Raw genomic sequence first — 18,649 nt, 5'->3', positions numbered from 1 at the left:
GGGGGACTCATGGGGGCCTAAATTGAGGTCCCCATGAGAAAACAAGCTTATAAATCATACAGAATTATTATTATTTTATGTAAAAATGCAGAAAGTTTGGTGGTGGGTAGGTTTAGGGATAGGATTAGTGTAAGGGTATAGAAAATACAGTTTGTACAGTATAAAAATCATTACTTCTATGGAGAGTCCCCACAAAGATAGTAAACAAGACCTGACTGCTTTAATGACCATATTTTACTGTTATTACACCCCTGATGCACCCCAGACAATAATACAAAAGCTCTTGTGGACAAACACACAAAAAAAATAGTTCTAGTTGCATAAAACAGACAGGAAGTGCACATAAAGAGGCAGCATCATTTATTTTCCCATGCTGTCTGTGTAATTTTACACCCAATTCACTGAAGAAATGATGGAAAGAAGGCACTGTTTGTACTGAACAAAATATAATTACTTTATTGAAATATGGCACAGGGCTATTTTAGAGGATTTAGCAAGTCAGCAAGAATTGCTGTTCACAATTTATTGCACACCGAACATTATACAATATACTGTGTGGTCTAAGTAACATCAATGGGAAAGGAAATGTACTGTAGCAAGTTACATTTTTATTAAAGTATAATATTGTTATAGTGAAAATATTGTTTGTTTAATCATTAGTTAACTAACTAACTATATTATTTATTTATTTAAACTTCTTATCTATTATTATTATTGAGAAAAGTACATTTCTTTTATTTTGTATTTATTCTTTTTTTTCTTTTTTCTTTTTTTTCTTTTTTATACCATGGACAGATTAAATAAACAGGAAATAACAAAGCAAGTGACACAGTTGTAGTGAATTTGCCCCCAGCGTAAACAGAACTAAATGCACAGCACTCACTTTTCTTTGTCTCTCTTTCAGGTTCTTAAGATTAATTTGATCGGCCACAGGAAAAGAATACTCGCATCACTCGGAGATCGACTGCACGAAGACCCGCCACAGAAACCACCACGGGCCATCTCTCTAAGGGTGAGTAGAAATCACAAACTCCCCTCACACTCTGTCTGTTATGTTTTCTGTCACCAAGCAAGGATAAATTGAATGTTCTTCCTAAATGTCACCCATAATGTATGTTGGACTTTATGTTTGTGTGCGTGTATGTATTTTTTTTTATCCTGTTCCTCAAAATGTTTAGAGAAATGTCACTTTCTGTATGATTTGCTCTTATCCTGCGGCATTCTTATGGCCTGAGCCACTCCAGGGATTTAACTTGATCTTCCAGGCTGGATCAGACAGATGCTCTCAAACGCAGCAAGGCCTCCTCAGCCTCTTTTCCAGGACTCCAATCGATGCAAAAGCCAGTTCAGAGCAATAGAAAGTTCCTTTAGGCCACAGCTTATATTCCTTCTTAATCAAAGGACGAGGGCTGTCTGAAGCATAGAAACAGTGGGCCATATGACTATAAAATGAATTCAAGCACAAACATCAACCAAAAACAGGCACACAGCCAGACCTCGAATGAGAAAGTCCCTGGAGAAAGCTCTCCGTTAGCTTTCCCATTCATCCAATGGCAGTTTCTCCACTAACCTCCCTGCTAACCACCAAAAACCATTTCTCTGTCGCCCTCCCGCAGGAGCCCACCGGGAACCACACTCCCCCTCAGCTGTCCCCGTCTCTGAATCAGGCCTACCCCAACGCCGGCTCACTGGACGTCCAGCATCTCATCATGCAGGCTGACGCCAGGCGCAGACGTAACGACAACTACTTCGAGGACGTGCCGCGCTCCAAATTAGAGAGACAGATGGCACAAGTCAGTATGGTGAGTTAGTGCATTTGCGTCAAGTGCACTACTCCCCTCTGGTAGTGTTGGTGTGATCAATTGTGCTTTGTGCACCTTTATGTCCGGGTAGAATCTCAATAAATCAGTGGTGTGTTAAAGCGTGTGTGCGTTTGCGATTGTGAGTGTGTTGTGGCTTAGATCTCTCATTGTGAGCTTATCAGTGACATGTGTGCCTGTGTGTTTAGTAGTGATTGTGAATAGAATGAGTTATTGCACCGAACGTAATGACAAAAGCTGACAAAAAACCCTTACGTCCTCTTCCTCTTTTAGCCTTTATCAGTTTTTTTCTGCCCTGTGGATCCATATATCATCACAGAGGGAGATGGAGGAAAAAAAGAAAAAGATCAAAAGAGCGACAAAAAAGCTTTAAACCAAATGCTTAGCAACTATTAGTTACATTCTGAACCCCGCGCTCCAGAAATCTATGATTATCGTACATGTACTCTACTAAGTTAAGTGATCAAATATATATTAAAACATTTGCTGAAGCAAGTTACATATTTATTTATTTATTAATTACAATTAGTTAGTTAATTATTGAACCAAGTAAAAAAAAATTGAATTAATTTTTATTGTATTTTATTTTACTACTAATAATTATTCAGTGCTGGAGCAAAATTGTATTAAAGTTAAGTTAAAGCAAAACATTTATTTTATTTTACTTCTTGTTTAGTATTATTATTATTATTATTATTTATGTTTATCCTGGTCTGTGGTTCCATATATCATCACAGAGGAAGGGAGAGAGAGATTAAGAAAAATAGTTAAAGAGCAAGAAAAAAACCCATAAAACTATGATTATTTTGGATGCAATGAATCAATTCACCAGCACTAATGTATATATGTGTGTATATATATATTTACATAAGTGCTGGCGAATCGATTAATCACATTCAAAATAAAAGTTTGTGTTTACATAATGTATGTATATATACATAATAATTATACAGTACACACATATTATGTAAACACAAACTTTTATTTTGGATGCGCTTAATCGATTTGACGGCACGAATATATATATATATATATATATATATATATATATATATATATATATATATATATATATATATATATATATATATATATATATATATATAAACCTAAACGCTAGACCTTGATATAATTACTAAAATATATGTTTTTTTCCCCCACTTATTCTTCTTTTTTTTTAGCAAGGGGAATGGTGCGAGCCAATCACGTTACGGCCTCCGAACGAGGCGACGTCATCTACGCCGGTGCAGTACTGGCAGCACCATCCTGAGAAGCTTATATTCCAGTCATGTGACTATGAAGCATATGTAAGTGTGGGTGTTAGTGATAAATGATGAATGTTTCTCATATTTTCTTGCAAAAATCCTACAGGAACTAAAAAAAACAAAAAAACACTTGAATTGTGAGCGTACAAAGAATTTAGAAGTGGATGCGGCCTTGGTAGGCTCCTGCAAGCCATCAGATAACTAAAGAGAAAAGTGAACGTGAAAGCTATCTACGAGTCCTTTAGCTATTCGGTGGTGAATAATGGTGTTTTAACCTTCAATCAATACAGCTTTTTTCAGCTCTCTCTGGGCCCGAGCATCTCTAGTATTAGCTTACATAAACCCACTCTGTTTCCTAGCAACAACCATGTAAATTTGATTGGCTTATTCTCCAGTGCCAAAAAACACTGATGGAGTTTATGAACAGAATCCATTCATGTAAGTGTGACTGAACCACAGAGGCCAAAGGTCAAGTTTCGAGTTTGTTCCCAGTGTTGAACTGTGAAAGAATCCGGAATCTCTCGATCAATGCCTACCCGACTAGTAGTAAAAAAAAAAATTTTTTAAACAATGTTTAAACTGATATTAAAGGTCCTGTTCTTCGTGATCCCATTTTTCAAACTTTAGTTAGTGTGTAATGTTGCTGTTAGAGCATAAATAATACCTGTAAAATTATAAAGCTCAAAGTTCAATGCCAAGCGAGATATTTTATTTAACAGAAGTTCCCTTTCAAAGCCTACAGCGAACGGCCGGTTTGGACTACATCCCTGTACATCCTGCTTTAATGACGTCAGTAGAACAGTTTGTTGACTAACCTCCGCCCACAAGAATATGCGAAAAAGGGGGCGTGGTCTTGTTGCTCCCTCGTGGAGAAGAGGAAGTGTTGCGTTCGGTTCGGTTGCGTTTGTCGCCATGTCGTTCAGACGCTGTTATTTTCATCCCGGAGTCAAATCACCTTTGTTTGGCCTTCAGGGGCTGTAGTTTGAGCGCGTTCATCTCCCCGTTATGGTAAGAGGCGTGACCTTCCCGGGCACCGTGCCCTAAGCTGCTGTCGAATCACAACAAGGGAACCGCTGGCACAATCAGAACTCGTTACGTATTTCTGAAGGAGGGACTTCATAGAACGAGGAAATTCTCAGGCCGTTTTTAGGACAGTGAAAACAGCGGTACACAGATAAGTAAATTGTGTGAAAAATACTGTTTTTTTACACATGAAACATGAACACATGTTATATTGCACACTGTAAACACAATCAAAGCTTCAAAAAAACACGAAAAACGGGACCTTTAAACTTAAACGATGATGATCCTGACTCTCTTGATGCCTAAAATCAAGTCAGAAATGGTAGACACTCCATTGTCAAACATGAGCACAAAACCTGTATAAATATTACATTGTACTTTTATTATTTATGTTATATTACTGTATACATTTATACTTGGTAAATAAAATAATAAACATTTATTAAAATAAAACTAATTAAAATACAAAAATTAAAATAAATGAAATAAAAATGTTTTTTTTAATATAAAATAATATAATATAATATTTAATATTACAACAAAATACTGAAATAAAATCGAAATAAAAATAAAAGAATTTCAAATACAGACGAATATAAAATTATATTAAAATAAATTAAACTACGAATGCAAAAAGTGATTGATTAATATCATATAGCTGTGATTAATGTAAATGTACATCAATGGTCTATGGGTTTGGAAATGAGATGCATTTTATTTTTGTGATTGAAAACGAGTAGTACAGTTTAGTACAGGTTCTGACAGTCAACATTTCATTCTCATCTAGTCTTAAGATGACTGGGTTTTACATTAACTGAATTCTTTACAAAATACTATCACACATCCTGATAATAGACGCCAGATTGCTTTCATGTGATACACAGCCCACTGGCTCTCAAGGTTGTCCTTGTCTGATACTCAGTAGTGCAGCGTAACACTTCACCAGATCACAGCACAACTAAGCTCTTTCCGACCGATCTCTTCCTACACACTTCAATGTACACGGCTACATTTCCTTTCAGTTATTGATTTATCTGACAGGTTTACTCACAGTGACACGCAATCTGTTCAATCTGTTGGGAAAGAAAACCTTGGGGAGATGGTAAAAAAAATTATAGAATAATCTGAATACTGAGGTGGTCTTGTATACATCCATTTGTATACATATAAACACACACAAAGTATTATTTTTATGCTTTGTCTACTTTTTTAAATGATAAAATAAATAAAAATGAATGTGTTGCTCAGTTTCTGATTGTGTTTGTTCTGCAGTATCTGGGGTCTATGTTGGTGAAGGAGTTGCGCGGTACAGAGTCCACGCATGATGCCTGCGCAAAAATGAGGGTAAGAGTTGTCACCATGGCAACCACTAAACGACCTGTCCAGTCATGCTCCTTCTGCCCTCAGGTCACTATGACACACAGTCATTGAGAAAACAGGACTACGAGAGCAGAGAGCGTACTTTTTACAATTTACACACACGCAAGACGATATGTTTTAAATGAATCGATTTTCCCACAGCGTATGAATGCATTAACCTCGCTTTACCTCAAAATACCTTTTCTTACATCAATGGCCCCCGTTCTCATTAGATTATTTAACGCTGCAGGACAGTTTGCCTGCTCTGTTTTTGTATGCATGTAAAGCACCATCTGTTCTCCATCTCTCTCCTTTCTGCTCCCCGCTGCACTTTTCGATGAAGCAGAGAGAGTTTGAGACCGGCCGCCCCTTGATTCTTCACAAACACATTAATACATTCAGAGGGTGTAAATTTAGGTCCTCCATCTCTCGCTCTTTGTTTTAAGCAGAATATTTTGACAGGTACAGTGCGGTAGAGTGCACAGGAAATCACTGACAGTGAGAGCGAGAGGGGAAATGAGGTCCAGATGAATATATATTCCACTCTGACAGCTGATATGACGGCGTAGGAATGTATGAAAATGAATTCTGACTCTCTGCAGTTCATCATCATCATCATCCTCGGCTGCATGTGATTTATGCCCCCTGCAGCCTGAGGTGGTCTCCCAACCTGGCCTGGTTTGCTGGTTTTGTTTTATAGAGGTTTTGGCCACTTGACAGCTTGTCTCCTGCTGGCTGACCAGCTTGACCAGACCGGGAGACCAGCTAAAACCATTTTTTCCCAGCAGCACTATATGCTGTATTTATCATCATCAACTTTCAAACCGAAAAAGGCCACGTTTTAAACAGTGCACAATGTAATTTTGCCCCTTTTTTATTTGTCTCATGAGATGGCACACTATCTGGGTTATTGCAGGGGACTGAAGGGCATTACGTGTAAATAATTTAGTGTGTGTTTGAGTTTGTATTAGGCAGATTTCAGTCAGTGTGTGATGGGGCCTCATGAATGTTAATGTTGGAGACTATAAGACTGTCTGCTGATCTCTCCTCTTCTCATCCTCTCCGTAAGAAGTCTACAGAACAGATGAAGAAGATCCCCACCATAGTACTGTCTGTCTCCTATAAGGGCGTCAAGTTTATCGATGCCACTAACAAGGTAATCATCTGCCGTTACCTGTTTTAAAACTCAATTTATACACAGATTATAATTGTGACTTTCATCTCCCTTAATAAGATAGAAATTAGGGCTGTCAGTCAATAAAACATTTAATTGAATAATCAATCACAATAAATTGCAGGTCACTAAAGAAATTAAGTTGAATAGATATGACAAAAAGTTTTTGAATCATGATCTTTTTTATAATCACACTAAATGAGCACATTAAATTGGTAGTCCTAGTAGAAATGTAGAATAGAACTATATTGTTATTAAACAAAACCGGATTCTTTCCCTCTTATTTCTCTCCCTTTCTCCAATGTTTAGAACATCATAGCTGAGCATGAGATCAGGAATATCTCGTGTGCCGCGCAGGACCCTGAAGATCTGTCCACATTTGCGTACATCACCAAGGACCTGAAATCCAGCCATCATTACTGCCACGTGTTTACAGCTTTCGATGTGGTTAGTTGCATATAATAAATATACCCATGCCATGTCTGATAAAGCATAAATAAAAATGAAACATCCATTAAAGTTCACTTACAAATGCGCAAGTGTTGCAAACCGTGTTTGAGGAACTCCTCCGTTCATTAAAGGGGTCATGAATTGAGAAATCAACTTTTCCTTGAGCTTTTGATATATAAAAGGTCATCATAATATAAGAATATCCTGTAAGTTTCAGAGCTGAAAACTTCCTTGTTAGTCAAATAAAAGGTTTTATTGACTGCTGGCTCATTAAACGAGAGATCTGCGAATTTGCTTCCCTGCGTCAGATCGCAGCGAAATGCCACCACAACAGAAGAAGAAGAACGACTCATTTTGTAGCCCCGCCCACCGATTCGTGCATGACATCTAACTTAAATAACATAGGCCTACGAGGAGCTAAACCGGAACGAACTTTCAAGCAATAAACATGCCATTGAAGATTACAAAATAGTGTGCAGTGCCTGGTTGTGGAAGAACACAGTCGCTGCATAAGCTTCCTTCGGATTCCAATAATAGGAATAAGGTTGAACTTTATTTTTTTAATTGAACGGAGTCAAAACTCACTATTATGCAAATTTGTTATCCAGACGTCTACCTCCAAGTCTTAAATGCAGCACACCCATAAAAACCGAGCGTGCCAAGAGCTGGGCTCAAAACCAGGGTAGAAAATAGCCTATTACTTATTCATTATGATGTTTTTAAATGTAAAAACCAGATGAACGTCATAAGTTGACGTCAGACAACAATATACATATATATATATATATTTTTTTTTAAAAGCCAGTTCATGACCCCTTTAAATAAAAATGTAATTATTAATAAAATATTGGTGGAGGTGTATTACTCTTAAGGCCTAGTTTCACAGACAGAACTTTGAATAAACCAGGACTAGACCTTCGTTCAGTTAGGAGATTTAGGTAACATTTATAAACATTCCTTTGAAAAAAACAGTACTGGTGTGCATTTTGAGACAAAACAATGGCACTGACATATTTTAAGATATTTCAGTGCAAGTTGCTTTCTGTTAAAACGGCTCAAACATGCATTTTAGTCTGGGACTAGGCTTAAGCCTTGCTTGTGATACCAGGGGTAAGATTAGTAGAATTTTTTTTTTAAATCATCAAATGAATGAAAAAAGACCAAAATAAGAGGCAAAACTTAGAAAGTATCCTATTGTTAATTTGTAATGTTCATTATTTAAATGTAGATTAATTTTATATTTGACCTTTTTCGAAGATTCAATGTCTAGTCTAACATATTTCTATGACGAGATTCTAAAAATTGTCTGTGAAAACATTGGCAAGTTTTCAAGTCTTCATCAAAACTTAAATATCACATTTTATAAAACCTGTGTTGTCATTTTAAATATAAACTACTTTTTGTTAGCTTAAAAGGCTATGATGTTTTTTTTTTAAAGAATGTCTGTTTAGTAAGCTGATGTCTTCTGTGTTCGAGTCTGTCACAGTAACACCAGAGCTGTCTGTGCTTCAGCTAGTCACAACACATGAATAATTCATATCATGCTTAAAGCATATTTTAATCATTTAAAAATCACTAAGCTCTGAAATTATGGAAGAAAAGTGGTAAAATGCTGCCAAATGTAGTAGCACTAAACTAAACTCGAATCTTGAAGGCTTTTTCAACGTTTTCTCAGCTGATTTGTAACAGCGTAGATCACCACAAGTGTGATTTGCAAGTTGATTTTTGAAAGAGCATCTCTCATCTCTTTTTTCAAACAGAATCTGGCCTATGAGATTATCCTGACATTGGGTCAGGCGTTTGAGGTGGCGTATCAGTTGGCCCTGCAGGCCAGAAAGAGCGGCCACGGCTCATCCACTCTACCCGAGAGCTTCGACAGCAAACCCTCCAAACCTGTCCCTAAACCTCGCGTCAACATACGCAAGAGTGTGAGTGACTTTGCCCTATTACTACCACACAAACACTTGATCCTCTAACACAGCAGCCCGCCTCACCTCATCCATCTGTACATATGTACGCCTGCACACCTTGAACCCATATCTGTGTGTGCTCAAGTGAGTGATGCATCATGGGAAACAATACTGCTAGAATGTGTGACCAGAAATGTTAATTTGGAACATTGTTTTAAAACTGACGGTGATCCGCTGTGTCAAAAGTTTAACTGCTTTAAATTTTACACATTAATAACAACAAAGACCAGCATTTATTTCATATAGAAATTTTTGTAAAACTTTATTTCAGAGTTTAGTTCTCGCTATTAACTAGTTGCTTATTAGTATGCATATTACCAGGATATTGGCTGTTTATTAGTACTTATAAAGCACATATTAATGCCTTATTCTGCATCCCTTAATCCTACGCAATACCCAAACTTAAACATTACAAAAACTACCTTACTAACTATTAATGAGCAGTAAATTAGGAGTTTATTGAGGCAAAATTTGTAGTTAATAGTGAATATGTGTTCCCCATACTAAAGTGTTACCGAAATCTTTTGTAACAATGTAGAATTTGATCAATTTCATGTATCTTTGCTAAGTATTAATTCCTTTAAAAAAATCGTACTGACCGCAAACTTTTGAATTGTAGTGTATATTTAAATTATACCAAAACATTAATGTTTGTTTATCATATGTGACTCTGGACCACCAAAAATCATTAGGATATTAAGTAAAAAATCATGTTCCATTAAGATAATTTTATATTTTTAGAAAATATGAAAAAAATGTATTATTAGTTGTAAAATGCGTTGCTAAGGACTTTATTTGGACATCTTTAAAGGCGATTTTCTCAATATTTAGATTTTTTTTGCACCCTCAGATTCCAGATTTTCAAACCGTACATCAATGGAAAGCTTATTTATTCAGCTTTCAGATGATCTATATATCTTAATTTAAAATAATTTACACTTATGACTGGTTTTGCGGTCCAGGGGCACATATATTCTTTTATAATATCTATGATATATTCTTTATATTAAAATTTTAGCTACAACACGACAGATAAATACTTTACATTGTTGTGGTGCACATTATAGCTCGCATCTTAACTCTATAGTAACTGTAATTTTAATTAATTGTACTGTTTCTGTTTTTTATGCCTAACTTTGTAATGCTGTTTTGTATTAGAGGGCTTATCAAAAGGGCAAGACAAAAACAATGAGTGGGCTTCGTGTCAATATTGTTATTTGATTAATATTTCCTTATTTGCGATTTGATATTTATGCCATCTAAAGACCTCTGGTGAATCAAATTAGAGAAATTTGGAATCCAATCTGGCCCTCACCTTAAATGAGTTTGAGAATTATAAACAGCACAGACGAACATTAGCCATTTATTGATGTCGATGATTGCATGATTGTCTGTTTTATGAGCACGCACAGATTTTTAAAACCAATATTGAGAAATGTGTGTTCGATAGTATTAAAACAGATTAAGTTCCTCTCAGTGAAAGTTTTTTTTGTACGCACGCCAGCGCGCGCGTGTGTGTCGCAGCCTGTCCTGAGGGACGGAGAGGTGAGTGTTTGATCTGTAAACGGCACACTCCATCTCCTCTCCCTTCAGTGCATTTAAGGATGAAAGAGATTGATGAGGGCTGTTTGCACAGAGCTCCAGCAAGTCGCTTCCTCCGGGGCAGCCTTCCTCTCCATCTGCCTCCGTCCCAGTGCCCCTAGAGCGGGCACGGTGCCTCTCTCTCCCCCCTGCCACCAACAGGGATATTACCACTCTCTGGAACAGGCCCAGAATAGCTCGTCATAAAAATAAAACACACCCTGCCTGTTGGAGTTGGATTACACGCAGGACAGAAACGATGGATGCCTGGTTGAAGATAAACAGTTGCATTTTGAGTCCAGCCTGCAGAAATAACTCTCTTTAATGAGAAGCCTCACTTTTCTATCTGTTTTAAAGGCCAAATCACCGTCCACATAAAATGTGATATTACAGTATAAATACTGAGCCAATGTGGCACTTTAAATAGAGCTGTGGTGTAGCAGATACCATGCATGTGAGAGATACGGTGCTCAAATGGACTTTGTAGATTCAAATCTGGCTCATAAAATTTTTCAATCCTGTTCTTCCTTCTCTTTCTTGCGCCATTTAATCCTGTTTGAATGAGTTTTTGCTAACTCTGGGTAATCCAGCCCTGGGTAAGAATACCTTTGATGGGTGATATTTTTTTTCCCTCAATACTTGCTTATTATTATTATTATTTTATTTTCTAAATACTTTAAATAAAGCTGCTAAATGTATCATTGCACTGTCCAGTGCACCTTCATTGGATTTTATGCCTTTTTAACAACTTTTCTGGGTGAGATAATAGTTTGCGTTACTGTTGACGTCCCATCTGACATAAAAAAGGATAATTTTCTTAATTCCTTCCATCAATCAATTGTATTACATACAGGCATATAAAATATTGAAAATAATGTATAAACTATAATAATATATTATAAAATCCTGGTTACACAGACAAGGCTTAGATTAAGCCAGGATTAGGCCTTAGTTAAAATACAATTTTATAAATGAGCTTATTTTCTAAATATAAATAAAAAATTATTATACTTTTTTATTATAAATTAGCTTAATTTTATAAATTATCAAATTGAAAAAAAAAAAAAACATTACTGGTGTGCATCTTGAGACAAAACAATAGCACTGACATATTTTAAGTTATGCCAATGCAAGTTGCTCAAACATGCATTTTAGTCTGGGACTAGGCTTTTAAAAGCCTTGTCTCTAAAAACCAGGCAAAAATGTATAAAGTTTATCATATATACACGCACACATCCAGAGCTCATGACCTTTTGTAATATACACTCCGAGCTTAGTCAAAGATCCCAATTCTGTCTGAATCAGTACATGAAATCACAGACTTACTGTGTTAATAACTCAACTAATCCCGTCTGAATAGCGCTTATGTGGCAATTTACGTAAGAATGGATTTATGAATGATTAACACCCATTTGTTCTGCTCGTTTTTTGTGAATAAGGTCCATTGTGTGTGTGTGCGTGTTGTATGTTTACGCTGTTGCCCTGAACACTAACAGCATCCTCTGTGGCTGTGTGTGGTGTACTCGGATATTGATTTTCCCTTATGTAGGAGAAATTGTTCATTATGTTGCGTTACCTCTACTCCATATGGACACGCTCTGTGTGTCTCCATGAGAATGGAATCCTCCTCTCTTCTGTTCATCTCCATGTGTCCACTCCTGCGGTCGGTTGAATGTTCGGTATATGGGTGATTCCTCAATTAAGGGTATTTTTGACTACTTGAAAACTCTTCAGTGTTGAGGCAGTTTATTTGATGTAGATTAGCCTACTACAAACTACTCAATGTCAAGCATTTTGGGGAAAAAGTTGGCTAGTTAGTTACACTACAAACTACTAACAAACAGGAGCTAAGTTTATTGTTAAATATACAGATGTCCAGTCGAATTGAAAAATCAATTTTGCGTGGACAGCATTAAACTTGAACAGATAAATTTACACTAAATACAGCATAAATAACGAATATATATAAATGAGACATGTACAACTGAGTATCATTAAGAAAAGACAGTGAACAACAGCATTTAACTAGCTGTTTATTTATTCAAAACACTTCTAGTCTAGGTAAAGGACAAGCCCAAAATTGTCAGATTCTTGCAAATGTTCAAAATTCAACTCGCTTATAAAATTGGAAAAGTTTGTAAAGAGAAACATTAAATATATTTAAATAAAAGCTGCCGTGATATGTCCTTTAAAAGTGGAATGATTGTTTTCTTTAAAGTCATCTTAGAGGGAAGAAAAAATTCCTTTAATTAAAGAATCAACCATAAGAGATAGAGTGTGTGTGTGTGTGTGCGTGCGTGCGTGCGTGTGCATGTATATGTCGTTTAAGAGAACACGAATGTGTATGAAGTGGGTATTACAACGTAAACTTGGTTTATGAGGACACTTCATAAAAAGTTTTATGTGATGGGTAGGGTTAGTGGAGGGGGATAGAATATATATATATACGGTTTGTACAGTATCATTACGCCTATGGAGAGTCCATGTAAACCACATATTCTAGAGCGAGTGTGTGTGTCTTAACCTTCCCAAGCTTTGACCTCTGTGACCTCTTTGTTCCGCCTCTAGGTCATGTCCCCCTCTAGCCGCTGGTCCCTGGGGCATATTTTCACCCCGCGCCGTCCTCCTCTTCATCCTTCTCCTCTTCCTCCTACCTCACGACTCCTCCATCATCCTCATAAACTTCAATTTCAGGTCTTCTTACATTTTCCTTTCCTTGATTTCTTTTCCCCTTTGTTTCCTTTTTATTTTTAGGGCTGTGTGTTGAATTAATAGCCTGATTTTTTTCTTTGTTTGTTTTGTCATTTTTCTTTACCTTTTTCTTTTTCGCTTCATTCTATATAAGGACAATTCCAGATTTAAAAAAAAGTAACACAAAATAATTTTAACATCCATGACAAAAAATACATTAATACACTTACATTGGAAATCTGAGGGGCAATGCCAAATTTTTTTTTATCAAATTATTTTCTGTGGGACCTGACACCATATCGCAGATGCTGGTGATATCTCTCTCTCTCTCTCTCTCTCTCTCTCTCTCTCTCTCTCTCTCTCTCTCTCTCTCTCTCTAACCCAGAAATATTCATTGTTTAACTTTGTTTTGTTTGTTCAGTTTGTTTGATTCATCTCTTCTTCTTCTGAATCCTGTCCTGTCCTCCTCTGACGGTCTGTCCATCCAGAACATCAGCTGACTAAACACGGATAGAACTATTTCAGCATCTCTTATCCAAGACACCAACTCACCGTTCCCTGAGAGTGTTATCAAACCATTAAGCTCCTTTTCAGGTCGATGCCTCATACTAGAGGTTTATTGCGTAAGATTAGCGACTGTTTCTTTTTTTAAAGCGTTTGGATGTGGAGAAGAATGAAGTTGGTGTGGGTGTGTGCCTGTGTGTGTTTGAGAGCAGTCAGAGGTAGCCAGGAAGAGCGCGGATTATGTTATTTAATATTCATGCGGCTGCATATGGAAAAACCTGATAAAGAACTCAAGACAAGCCAACAGCAGACGTAAACGACCCTGCGTTTGTGCGCGCATGTGCTCGTTCCTGTAGAGATTCACGTTTCCGAGCCATGTATAGCTCAGCTTTATGTGGAGCAATGCTGAGCTGCCGTGGCAACAAGGAACAGTGTTTTGATTGGTTGATAAAGATGTACTAGTTGTAGGGTAGTTTTGACCACAGCAGATCTGCAAGATGGATTTCATGTCATTGATACTTAATATAACAGATGCATTCGTTTGATGTCAGGTTAAAAAATAAGAATTATGTAATGTGGAGTTAATTCACTGTTTTTGTGTTGGTGTGACAGTCTGATTGCCATGTGGTTAACCAATCACACCCCTCTCTCCCTCTCTCTCTCTCTCTCTCTTTCTAAGAGGCAGTCGCCTTACTTCAGATTTCATATATGAAAAACAGAATTTGATACACCTGGGCTTCTGTTTTTCATAAATAAATAATATTACAATTAGGAATAATATTCATAATTGTTGTTATTACTATTATTATTGTTACTACTACTACTAATATAATAATAACAACAATTATTAATATTATTGCAAATTGTATTATTATTTCTTTATAAAAAAACAGATTTAACAATAATATTAATAATTGTAATTACTATTATTGTTACTACTACTATAATAATAATAAATAACAATTGTTATTATTAAAAAATTACAACATATAAAAAATTATTGTTGATTATTATTGTTATTGTAAATAATATAATCATTATGAATAATATAGGTAACATTTTTAACTCAACATTAGTTTTATTAACTAGCGATTTTTAATGTAGATTCATGATAATTTCAAAATTTTTATATACATTTAAAATAGTTGATGTATTGTGAATGAAGATTAATGAAAACATTTTATTTTTCTTAACCCTTAAACGGATATCTTGGGTCTTTATCGACTGGGGTCATAGACCTTCTTAGTATTCCTCACTGGATTCATTATAAACAATATAAGAAATAATCTATAAAAAGTCTGAATGTCTGTTTTTTTAATTCATGTTTTGTATAGGGTCGCTAGTGACCCAAGGTATGTAATAGTGTAAGTATATTTTTGTTCTGCGCAACAATAAAACAATTCAGCTTTATTCCTGTCTGATACACAATAATGACATGAAGTTTCACTCATAATTGCCGCAGGCATAAAAAAACAAAAGATATCAGTGCTCAGTGGTTTACTGCAAAGCGAGTACTGTATGCAATCAAATATTACTGTCACTGTCACTTGATGGTGGATCTGGTGAAGAAGCTGTCAGCGATTAAAATATTGATTTTGAAGACACTGAAAAGTTTTGTGAAGATGGTTGAGATCACAACTATAAGCAAGATGCTGAATGTACTGGGGAAAGCTGTGACGATGACATTGATGAAGAAAAAAAAATGCTTGAAATGTATGAAAAATGCTTTATTTTGCTCTTTTGTAATTGTTATTAAAAGATCAGGAGAATTTAATATTGTGGCCGTTAGAAATGTGTTAGATATAGATACGGGTCGCTAAAGACCCGAATATATTGATAATGATCGGCGAAACACTAAGTCTTTGAAGGGTTAAGAAACATTAACCTACATTGATTAATGCTGTAAAAATATTGATCGTTGTTGTAAAGTGTTACTATAATATCATTCTAGAAACTTTTAACGATAATTGACCAAATGAGTGTTTCATCCATGTTTGATTTTTAGCCAGGAGGTCATTTTGTGACGTTTAGGCCTATATCCTGTTTTGGTCAAACTTCTTTTCGCTTAGGTCTTCAAAACTGCAGCACGCAAAGACTATGAGCGAACTCGAACGATACGCAAGATCTTGCGTGATTACTAGCACCTACTGACCTGCTGTCTCTTTCTCCTGTGCGCACCTCAGATGGAGCAGCCCTCAATGGATCAAAAGGGCCACGCCAACGTCCCCTGGATAGTCGAGCCAGGACAAGAAGCCAAAAGAGGAGCCAACACCAAGTATGAGACCACTATTTTCTAATATACACCCAAAATACTGTCCACTCCTGTGTGTGTGCCTTACAGAGAGCGCCCTCTAGAGGCCCCCCACGGAGCCACGGGCCCAGTGACCTGTGACAAGCCCGCGTCTCTCCGCCCGGCCAAGCCCGCCCGTTTACCGTGGCTTCTGCATGATGACGCTGCCGCTGTCTATTCTCTCCTTCGATCTATTGCCCCGCTCTTTCTCTCTATCTCTTTATCTTTTGATCTCTCTCGCCCCCCTCACCTCTCTGGCCGCAGCACGATAAGGGAAGGTCAGCCCTCAGGCCGCCACGCTGCCGATCCTCCTCCAAAACACACAAAAAAGTGTTGCAAGCGGTTGCTTTTCATTCAATTTTTTCCCCATCTCCTCTCTTTTGATTTCTCCTTCCCTCCGTTCCTCGCTATTCTTTCCTAGGCTTCTCCGGGAAGCGCCTCTTCAGCCTTTCTCCCCCCCCACGCCACTCTCGACTGCTTGAATGACAACTTAAAACCGTAATGCTGCTACAAGCCTTATAAACACAAATGTTGTTTTTAGAGTCGGAATTTGCTTTCTTTCTTTCCTTCTTTCTTTCTCTCTGACTAGACAGCATAGGGTTAGCGAGGCGAACGCTCACGGGAGAGATTTTTGTGAGGTGGGGCATCCGAAACGGCTGGCATAGGAGCAGAGATTGGACTTCACCCAAAGGACATTTTGCTTGAGTTATTTGTTTCGTCTCGTAACGAAGTTTTCATTTTTAGTATCAGCGCTTGTCGGAGAGAAAAAAACAATAACTGTAATTTAAAATCCCTCATTTAAGGGGAGATTTTTTTTGTTTTTTCTTAAACAGCACAAGAGTTACGAGCTTGTTTCAGTCAGTCAAAACGTAAAGCTAATTTGTGGACGCAGAAGTTTGTCAGATAGCATTTAAAGGAGGCTTATTTTACGCCGAGACACCCGCAAAAAAAAAAAACTGTCTCTCAAATCGCGCGTTTTTCTTTCTTTCCAATTTTTTTTCCCCCCACGTTGTGTTTTCTTTCTTTCCCTTTTTTTTGGTGTTGCCAGTGAATGAAAACCCGAGAAAACCGAGCCAGTCCTGAGACATGCAGTGTAGTTGATGGAAAGCATGCAGTCCATGTGAACTGGAGAAGGGGGGGCTTTTTTTGATGGGACACTTTGGATAAGTGATGTGATTTCATTCACAGGGCAATGGCGGACGCCCATGTCTATTACAGTGGAATTCAGAGAATGTAGCCTGCCCCTAACATGGACCCCCAGTCTCACATGCATTGCAAATAAGGACCGCAAATACGGAACCTAAAAGCGTCACCGGAGCCTCTCGTAACGCATGTGTAAGGATTCGCACGAGGACTTTTTCGACTGGGACTTGGCATACGCGTACAAGGACTGCCGACGTGGACCCGTGGCCTTTTAAACGAAACACTCGCATGCACGCGCACACACACACACACACTGCATAAAAAAAAAAAAAAAACAGTAGGAGGAGACTGTGGAATTTGAATGTACACTTTTCAAGAGGCAGCAATTCAAGTTCCGTTCCAAAGGACAGCTGCCGTCACGGAACTTTGTCGTGCGAGAGGCGGACCGGGGAAAGGTCGAGTCGCCGCAGACACGGTGTTGCCGCGGCGACTCGGACACACTACATTGACTTTTCACTAAATATCTAGTCCAAAATACCATGGCATGTCTGGACTGGGATAAAAATGGACTTTTACATGAATTGCTGTATTTTTCTTTTTCTGTTTTCTTTTTTTCTTTCTTTCTCTCTTTATTTTGTTTGTGGTTCTAAAAATATGAATATGCACAATGTGAATGAACTCATTGCACTGGACAACCATGAAATGGATGCGTCTCGTGCCAAAATCACTACAGAACGGTTGTTAACTTCATTGGCGGCGCCATGCAGATTATTATTGATATATACTGTTTAATAGAGAACTATATTACCATTACTGTAATATTTACAATTATTCTAATTAATTATTCTTATTGTGCAATTCTTGTCTGATGTTGTCTTAACGTTACATTATTTTTATATGACGCGTCGAGCTTGAATACGCAGCCATCCGAGAAAAAAAAAAACATTGTAGTACTACAGAGGAAGCGAATGTGTGGATGGCTCCACTTGTGTTTCAGATGAAAATATAAAAACAGATCTTATTTTCACTCATTGTCACTGTAGAATTTTGCCACAGTTCTGTAAATAAATATTTTGTTGACTCATTGTTCATATATGTTATTAAAAAACAAAAACAATGTATAAAGAATGACAGAATAAAAAATCCAATCAATTACATTGGTAAACAAGGTACAACATTTTGCAGGCGGCTCAAAGTGCAACACATTATAAGATGAGGTATGAGCAACGGGTGGATTTGTGACATCATTGCGGACTAACATGTGTAGATAGGCTTGGGCTTCCAGCACACAGATTTTGTAAGTTTGGTCTTTATTTATATTCTTGCAAAGCACACGGAATAAATCCAGATTGTAGAACCATTGTCCTTTCCGTGGCCTG

At 37.2% G+C, this 18,649-nt stretch overlaps 1 protein-coding gene across 12 annotated transcripts in view; it reads left to right on the top strand.

The window, feature by feature from the left end:
* Positions 1-18,355, top strand: part of anks1b (ankyrin repeat and sterile alpha motif domain containing 1B) — a 239,810-nt gene extending 221,455 nt beyond the window's left edge. For 4 of the 12 annotated variants that reach the window (XM_079818223.1, XM_079818228.1, XM_079818231.1 and 1 more), the window contains 10 exons: positions 905-1,012; positions 1,617-1,802; positions 3,002-3,127; positions 5,381-5,452; positions 6,537-6,623; positions 6,951-7,088; positions 8,852-9,019; positions 13,211-13,336; positions 16,021-16,112; positions 17,316-18,355. In XM_079818223.1, coding sequence (XP_079674349.1) covers positions 905-1,012; positions 1,617-1,802; positions 3,002-3,127; positions 5,381-5,452; positions 6,537-6,623; positions 6,951-7,088; positions 8,852-9,019; positions 13,211-13,336; positions 16,021-16,112; positions 17,316-17,364 — 1,152 coding nt within the window. In that variant the 3' untranslated portion in view covers positions 17,365-18,355. The remainder of the gene's footprint in view (positions 1-904; positions 1,013-1,616; positions 1,803-3,001; positions 3,128-5,380; positions 5,453-6,536; positions 6,624-6,950; positions 7,089-8,851; positions 9,020-13,210; positions 13,337-16,020; positions 16,113-17,315) is intronic. The other 8 variants (XM_079818229.1, XM_079818232.1, XM_079818234.1 and 5 more) reach the window with 3 other exon arrangements.
* Positions 18,356-18,649: the final 294 nt, after the last annotated feature.

The sequence above is a fragment of the Gobio gobio genome (genome assembly GCF_949357685.1).
Source record: "Gobio gobio genome assembly, chromosome: 5".
Taxonomy (NCBI): Eukaryota; Metazoa; Chordata; class Actinopteri; order Cypriniformes; family Gobionidae; genus Gobio; species Gobio gobio.
This window is presented reverse-complemented; position numbering and strand designations above follow the sequence as displayed.